Source organism: Centropristis striata, chromosome 20, assembly GCF_030273125.1.
Source record: "Centropristis striata isolate RG_2023a ecotype Rhode Island chromosome 20, C.striata_1.0, whole genome shotgun sequence".
Classification (NCBI taxonomy): domain Eukaryota; kingdom Metazoa; phylum Chordata; class Actinopteri; order Perciformes; family Serranidae; genus Centropristis; species Centropristis striata.
In genome coordinates, this window is record NC_081536.1 from 30,692,787 (window position 1) to 30,701,458 (window position 8,672).

General features: G+C 39.6%; 1 protein-coding gene across 1 annotated transcript; it reads left to right on the forward strand.

Annotated features, from left to right (window-relative positions):
- Positions 1-516: 516 nt before the first annotated feature.
- LOC131958626 (mas-related G-protein coupled receptor member H-like) lies at positions 517-6,501 on the forward strand. Its single transcript, XM_059323762.1, has 4 exons — positions 517-738; positions 1,903-2,102; positions 2,194-2,749; positions 6,403-6,501. The coding sequence occupies exons 1-4, from the start codon at positions 517-519 to the stop codon at positions 6,499-6,501; spliced, it is 1,077 nt and encodes a 358-aa protein (XP_059179745.1).
- Positions 6,502-8,672: the final 2,171 nt, after the last annotated feature.

Below are 8,672 nucleotides of genomic sequence, written 5' to 3' on the forward strand. Positions count from 1 at the left end.
ACTGAGAGGTATTTGTAGCTACATTTGCATTTTTCCAGGACTTGATGACAGCAGAGATATGCAAGCTAGTTATGTTGTTACAGTATGATAATTGAAGATATGCTGTATAACCCATGAACTAGGATTAAACATAAAACATATCTAGTTTTTATGCCCTTATTCTCAAAAAGACAATATCCAAACTCAGCTGCTTATACTTTAATTACAATAACAACTATCTGGAACTGTATCATTTATTAAATATTATTAGTTTAGCCTCCAGAGATAGTGTAATACAAATACTGATAAAAAAAAAGTGCAAAGACAGCATTTTCATGGTCTGCATTGTTTGTTGTGTGTATGTGTGTGTGTGTGTGTGTGTGTGTGTGTGTGTGTGTGTGTGTGTGTGTGTGTGTGTGTGTGTGAACCTACAGCTCACAGCTTTAGTGATGTCACTGAACAATGTTAGGTTGATATAAAACAACATGCTGCCTTTCTATAACCTGATCTCTGATCCTCCAGGTTTCACTCTGAACAATGGACAACACTTCACAGGTCAACGGCCTCAATGACACAACCGGCAACTGCACTGACTACTACAGAAACAACTTTGACTCCAGCAACTTTTTTTGTTTTGTTTCTTTCTCTGGCTTACCCAGTTCTGGTGAAGTTGCGATCATCCAGTTTGTGGAGACATGCCTTCTCATTTGTCTCGGCCTTCCTTTGACCCTCTGGGCCATCTATGGTCTTTTCTCTCAGGTAAGAACTTTACAACTTTTATAACAGTTATTTATTTACTGTATGTGTCATGTCTCTGTGTCTGTGATGGTCTTGATGTGGTTGCGCAACAGCTCTCGGGGTTGGGATGAAGTGTACAGGAATAATTGAACCTATCATTAAAAGGTACACAAACCTGATTGGACCCTAAACACATGCAGTGACTCCAAGACTAATGGCTCGATTTAACTTCAAGAAAAACAAATAATTATCAGGTTTGTCAGATATTTGTTCAAGATTATTTTTGATTTTAATTGTCTAAAAAATGAAGGTTGTAAATATTAATAATCTTCAGAGGAAGAAACCCACTGACCACCATGAGCTTAATGCTTTTGGTTTATGGATGACCATATAATGATCTCCTGACTTTTTATTCATTACCATCATGAGGTGAACTTTTTAACTGGACCTATGCTTTGGTTTACGACTAAATACCTGCACAGTTAATGACATCATCAGCATTCTTCAAAGGATGAAAGGCTTTGGGGTCGACCAATCAGAGCAAAGCAATCAACAGAATTAACTTCCACTGTAGAATGTTCCGGCACAGTGACAGCAGCCAGAGGTTGACAGACTGGAATTCCTGGCCTCGAACAGAAAGCATTTTTGGCAAAACCATAATACCTATCATTGATCCGACTTCACTTTGAGCATCTTGAGTTCTTCCTGAACAGCTACATATGGGTTTTTTTTAAGAAAAATTAAGAAATAGCTTTGTAAGACCGATCTGAAAAACTGTTAAATGTGCTTTTCTACTGAAATCTTCCTGCGTTTTTAATATGGGAGTCAATGAGGCTGTTGGTGCATGTTGGTGGCGCATCTGTGCGTCCTACACCCAAACTATAACTCTGACAGCAGAGGATTGTGAGTGAGAAGACAAATTTTCCTACGTTTCTATGTTGCCTATATATTATTTCTGTATTTTTTTTTCTCCCTCTACACTCTGAGCAATGATGTCACACACTGTGACACGAACATTCCATGCGATACACTGCAAAAGTGCAGCTATTGCATAGCTGTAGGGACCAGTGCTCGGTGCGATTGCCCCGTGACCCTAATAAAGTTGAAAATATAAAAATCAAAGATGACATATTTGGGAGTTCAGATCAGGTTTCAGCTGCTTGTTTCCTTTTTGTTTTCCTGCAGATGAATGGTGAAGTTGCTCCGATCTACGTCATCAACCTTCTCATCTCTGACCTCATTCAGTACTCCTGCTTGATCGTTGAGGTGGCACAGCTTAAGAACATCAATCCTGTGTACAACAAGATATTTACTGTCTTCAACTATATTTACCACTACGGTCTGGAGGTCAGTGTGTGCTTCATGGTGGTCATCGCTCTGGAAAGGTAGCTACCTGTCTATCCAATATGTGTGAAGCTTCAGTGTCTGACCATTGTATCACTGTGGAACTCTGAAGCTGTCTGTCTTGTATTTCAGGTATTTGGTCATCGTCCACCCACTGTGGTACCGCTTCAGACGAACCATCAAGACCTCTGTGCTGATCTGTGTCCTGGTCTGGATCCCCCCTGTTGTCATCTCCCTCATTCAGTATTTTTATCCAAATAACATTGCCGTCGCTGTCCTTCCCAGCATCTTTTACATCCTTCCTCTCCCACTGCTCATATTCTTCCTGACTGCGACCCTCAGAGCCCTGTATGCTACCATCTCGGTCCCCACTGATGAAAAAACACGAATTGCAGGAATGTTGATCCTGGTGCTGCTGATTTACACACTGCTGTTCCTGCCCGCCATTGTTATGTATGTGATCAGGTACGATTCTATTTACAACCCAACCCAGTACATGAACCCACATCTTACTCTGCTGTCTAAACTGACTCCTTTGTCTCTAAAGTTGAGTCCTCTGGCAGACTTAGTTCTGTATATGTTAATGAGGAAAGGAACCATACGCCAGCTTTCAGCCTGTGTGTGTCGCTGGAAAACATGCAGCAATAAAATCAGCACTGTAACTGTGAACATGTCTGCAATGAGAGATGTAGAGAGAGGAGGAGAGAGAGATGGAGAGTGAGATATGGAGAGAGAGATGGAGAGTGAGATATGGAGAGAGATGGGAAGAGATGGAGAGAGAGAAGGGCAGAGAGATGGAGAGAGATATGGAGAGTGAGATGGAGAGATGGAGAGAGAGAGATGGGGAAGATGGAGAGTGAGATGAGAGAGATGGAGAGAGAGAAAGCAAGATAGATGGAGAGAGAGATGGAGAGTGAGATGGGGAGATATGGAGAGTGAGATATGGAGAGTTAGAAGGGGAGAAAGATGGAGAGAGATAGATTTGGAGAGAGATGGGGAAAGATGGAGAGAGAGAGATGGAGAGTGAGAAGGGGAGAGAGATGGGGAGAGATGGAGAGTATGAAGGGGAGAGAGATGGGGAGAGATGGAGAGAGAGATGAGAGAGAGATGGAGAGTGAGAAGGGGAGAGAGATGGGGAGAGATGGAGAGAGAGATGAGAGAGAGATGGAGAGTGAGAAGGGGAGAGAGATGGGGAGAGATGGAGAGAGAGATGGAGAATGAGATGGAGAGAGAGAGATGGTAAGTATGAATGGGAGAGAGATGGGGAGAGATGGAGAGTGAGATGGAGAGACTGAGAGAGAGAAGGGGAGAGAGATGGAGAGATAGATGGAGAGAGAGATGGAGAGTGAGATGGAGACATTGAGAGAGAGAAGGGGAGGGAGATGGAAAGAGAGAAAGACAGACAGACAGAGAGAGATTCTTTCATCTATTGATATGATTTCCAAATTATAGGAAGCTTTGTCTTGACTGCTGTTAGTGAAATGTTTTGTTAAACCTGCTGAGGTTTACAGTGATGACTTCAACAAATATGTTTATATGAGTGTGTTAGATGTAATGATATCTCTGTTGTTTGAATCTTTTAATCACAACATATCAGATATTATATGTGGTTCACTGAGCTCATTGAAGTTTTTGTTGGAAATCTCTACTGCAGAAATCTTGAAAAATAAAATGTGGTTTTAATCAATGGAATCACAAGAATCTATGATGAATGATATATAGCATGAATATCAACTCAAACACAGTGGTTTTGTACATAAGTGTTATAACAGTGTAAAACTAGGCGGCAATCTCCATGTCTGAGCATGGAGGCAAACCAGGAAGTGCCTAAAGCTGCATTCTACCGAAAATTCCAGCAGGGGGCGCTAAATTTGGCTGCAAAAAAAATCCGCCCATTCATTTCAGTGCAAAATTTGAAAACTTCTCACTTGATTTACTACCTCAGAAAATTTTTTTCAGGACAACACTATGGTCTCAATCGCAAGTAAAAAATCTTCTTCAAGACAATTTGATGTTAATAGTGTAAATAATGACCCCATTTAGAAGGAAATAGAAGATAAAGAATCGTATGATTTGGGGCGGAGCTACCTTTGATTGACAGGTCACTGACAAGACGAGCCGTCATCAGGAGAGAAGCAGAGCAATGCGTATCCACGGCAACGTATCAATAAAGTTATATATAACGTTATATAGATATAAAAGAGGACGTTTACTGATTTGGTCTCATAACTTTGACCCTTTCACACAAATATAATGATAACAACAAAATAGTTTAACTTAAGAGCTGATATCTAAACATTTTTCATGGTTTTCTTGAAAATGGTTATGAAAATTGGTTATTATCAAGAAAAACCATGTTAAATGTCTAGATATCAGCTGTTAAATTAAACTCTTATCAGCTATTTTTGTTGTTATCATTATATCTGTCCAAACAAATGTACCTTTAGTTGTACCAGGTATTAAAATGAACAAGAAATTGAAGAAAATAATGATATAATATTTTTTTTCCATGAACATAGGAACACTAGCAGGCTAATAAAAACCCAGGTTAGGCCTTGAAAAGTCGTTCAATCTGAGGATTGACTACTGTCAGTGCAGGTGGAAACAAAGTGACAGAAGTTGTGAAGTGCGTGAGTGCAGAGATTCTATAGGAGAGGCTGCTGATGGTGATTAATAGCTGGCAGTACATTATGGTGCATTATGGTGGCTGGTCATAAACCGTATGGAGGCAAAGACTGAGGTGAGAGTGCTTTAACAGGCTCCCAGCATCTGCACATCAACGTTTAATGACAGCAGAACAAGCCTCGGTGACAGCAGCCCTTCTCTGCATTATTAAAGCAACACACACACACACACACACACACACACACACACACACACACACACACACACACACACACATTCTTGTACTTCTATCTTTGTGGGGGCCCTCATTGGAATAGTGAATTCCCTATCAAGGTTATAATAGTTTTGGATTTTTCATTAGTTTTAGTTTTAATTTTGTTGTGAATTTTTGTTTTCAAATTCAGTTAGTTTTAATGAGTTTTTAGAGTGAATTTACTAGTTTTAGTTTAGTATTTATTTTTTTAAATGCTTTGGTTTTAGTTTAGTTTTTTTTTAGTTGTAGTTTTTTGTAATGGGGTATTTGTTGGGTGGGAGATTAAAAGAGGTCACAGTAAATTTTGCCTTTATTTCCTTTGTCTGATCCATCTTCATTATGTATGAAAAAAGTTGACAAAGACGAACTCTCATTTGTATTTTTATTTCAGTTAACAAAAGTGTATTTTCAATTCTAGTTTTCGTTATTTCATTTAGTTTTCGTTAACTATAATAACCTTGTTCCTGAGCCCCTTAAGTTAACCCTTAACATAACCTTCACCATCACAACTAAATGCCCAACCCTAACCCTAATACATGGTTACCCTAACATAAACCTGATTGTAACCTTTAACCCTTAACCAAAGTCTGAACTCTCAAAAAATCCTTTAAAAAAGTGAGGACCGGCCGAAATGTCCTAACTTTACAAAAATGTCCTCACTCTGTTAGTAAAAAATGTGTCCTGGTCCCCACTATGTAGGAAGTACAAGAACACACACACACACACACACACACACACACACACACACACACACACTTACTAAAGTTATCATGTTTATCTCAATAATGATTCCCAGGGGCTCGAATTAGAATAAAAAAAGTACTTTATTCTCAACATTCCTACCATTATCCACCCCTTTTCTACTTCTTTCCTGTTCTCTTTCTCCACTCATCTTTTCTCCTCTCCTTCATTCTTTTTCCTCACCTCTCCTATCTCCTCTTTCCTTACTTAATTTTTTTTTCCTGCTTTGCTAAAATAAACACCGTTCACTCTTCTTTTTCTTCTCCCCCACATCCTCTCTTCCCTCATCTCCCCAGAACATCTGGAGGTGTCATTTGAAACACCCATCCCTTCAGGACCTGACACACACACACACACACACACACACACACACGCGCACACACACATGTACACACGCACATACTCAGATCAACATGGACACACATTACCTCTGTTGTCATTACTATAATGTTATTTTTATGCGAATTCGACATGAAAATAGGCGGGGGAGGACAGAAAAGACAGAGAGAAGCACCAGGAAAAAAAACCTCAAAGCCAAAGGGACACACAATGCCCAAGGAGCAGAGAGCAATCTTTCATTTATTCAATTAGCTAACGAGGCGAGGGAGCCAGGCGCCGACAGAGGATTGATAGTGGGGAAAAACTTCTCTCAGCAGGCGACGCTTACTCAGGACTTTTACTCCTGTCTCTCTTTGCTTCTCTTTGTCTTCCTCTTTATTCAGGAGAAAAGTTCACCGGGGAAAAGAAGAAGGGAACTGAAGGGAGGAGACCATGAGGGTGACCTTGGGCAGCTGTTTTCTGTCTTGGAGGGGAAAAAATAGAAGAAATGGAGGGCGGGATAGAAAGGAAAGCATGTTTTGCGTTTCTGATATACAGTATTTTTTGCTGCCTATGAAACTTCTCCAGAAATCAAGACTAACTCTAGAGTTACTGTAGCATTTATTTAAGAATTTATTTATGCAGATAATTCACTTGGATGGATGGATGGATGGATAAATGGATGGATAGATGGATGGATGGATGGATGGATGGATGGATGGATAAATGGATGGATGGATGGATGGATGGATGGATGGATGCAGAGCCCGCCCAAGCCCCCATGGGGCCCTAAGCAGAATTCGATATTGGGCCCTCTATTTCTGTCAAAAATATTGATTGTTGATAACACGTTAATAACATAAATGATACCAATGCAATAATAATACCAATAAATTAATGATGTCCAGGGTGTCACATATGGTTTTTAATTTCAAAATGTAGAACATTCAACTACAAGAGCGACCTGGGGTTGTATAGAAAAAAATCTATTTTATATATATATGCCTACATCAGCAGCAGCACTCTGTTGACATATATTTGATCATACACTCATACATCAAAAAAAATATATATCTTTTTTTGTAATTGCTCTTAGGGGCCCCGTAGTGGTTTTTGATCATTTTGTGTCTTTTTTTTTTGTAATTTTGTGTCTTCTTTTGGTCATTCACTGCCTCCAGCGACCCCCAGGTAATTTGAGTTTGAGACCCCTGACCTACAGTATGTACTTTCACAAGTCTGTCACAAAACCACTGTCGTCCTAAGACTACATGATCGGTTTAACCCGGAGGGGGAAGAATGTTTAGAAAAATGTGCACACAAGCAGCGAGTTAATAATCAGAGAAAACAAATTAAAACAGGTAGATAGGAAACAAGATAATAAGAAAACAATAAGACAATAACACAGGAGCTGTCTCGCTGATAACTACGTAGGGTGCAGGTTAATTGCTAGAGTGCAAATTAAGTGATTTTACTGCATCTAATAAAAAGGAATGTTTGAATCTATTGCAGCTGGTGGTTGGTCTCTTCCTTTAATCATCCCTTCACACATAATAGGAAAATATGCCTGGATACTCCAGCCAACAGCTTCATTAAAGGGGACATATCATGAAAAACTCACTTGTGTTTCCAGTGTTTTTTTGCACATACATTTGGCCATTCAGATTTGGCTCTGGTTCCTTTGTCACATGCAGGATTATTTGGATATATTATAGGGATTCACTAACATCTAAAGCTCTTTACATACTCCACAAGAACAGAGAAATTTGTTCTTGTTCTCAGAGTGGCAAGAACAAGAAAAAAGTTCTTTCTGGCCAGGACGATTCATACTTCACGAGAAACTCCACTGCAGAACTCCTGGGAAGACGTTCTAGGACCCTCCCACTGCAGCACACGTCTCATTCAAATTCACATTTCTGACCAATCAAACAATAGTTCTTGTACACCACACAAGAACAAAGTTCTGCCCAGATGATGTGTCAAGAACAGAGAAATGTGTTTTTTCTCCCAGGGCTGCAAGAACAAAATGACATCATACTGTTGTTGCAGCCCTGGGAGAGAGAACACATTTCTCTGTCTTTGCGGAGTATGTATTAGCCTTTAGGAGTTATGTTTGCAAAGGTGTGTCATATTTTTCTCTGAGGGTGAATACAGGTATGTTCAGATAGAAAGTCTGACAAAAATAATAGTACATTTGTACATATAAGCATATAAACATGTGTTACGTGCCCCTCCCTTCTTTTGCTCTTCCTGTGTCATGAGTCTGTCATTGATTTGTGTTCCGATATCCATACTTCCATGAGTACACCTTTTGTTTGGTTTGGTTTCCCCCCTTGTTTTCTGGTGAGACTAGCGGCTCAGTTTTTCAGTTGTTAGGGTCCGAGCCTCGCCAACATCAGAGAGGAACCTATTGAAATTGAGTTTTGTTTTTGTTTTTTTACAATATTTTTATTAGTTTTCAAGTTTTACAATAAAATTCGAACAAACAAAAGTAAATTATAACATACATAAGGAATGCAGAGCAGAACCCAAACTTTCTCACACACACACACACACACACACACACACACACACACACACTCACACCAGGTAGATTTGCACAAAATTATATATGTATAAATACACGCACACATACATACACATGCATGCATTGCATGTTGTTGTTGGACTAAAGGAC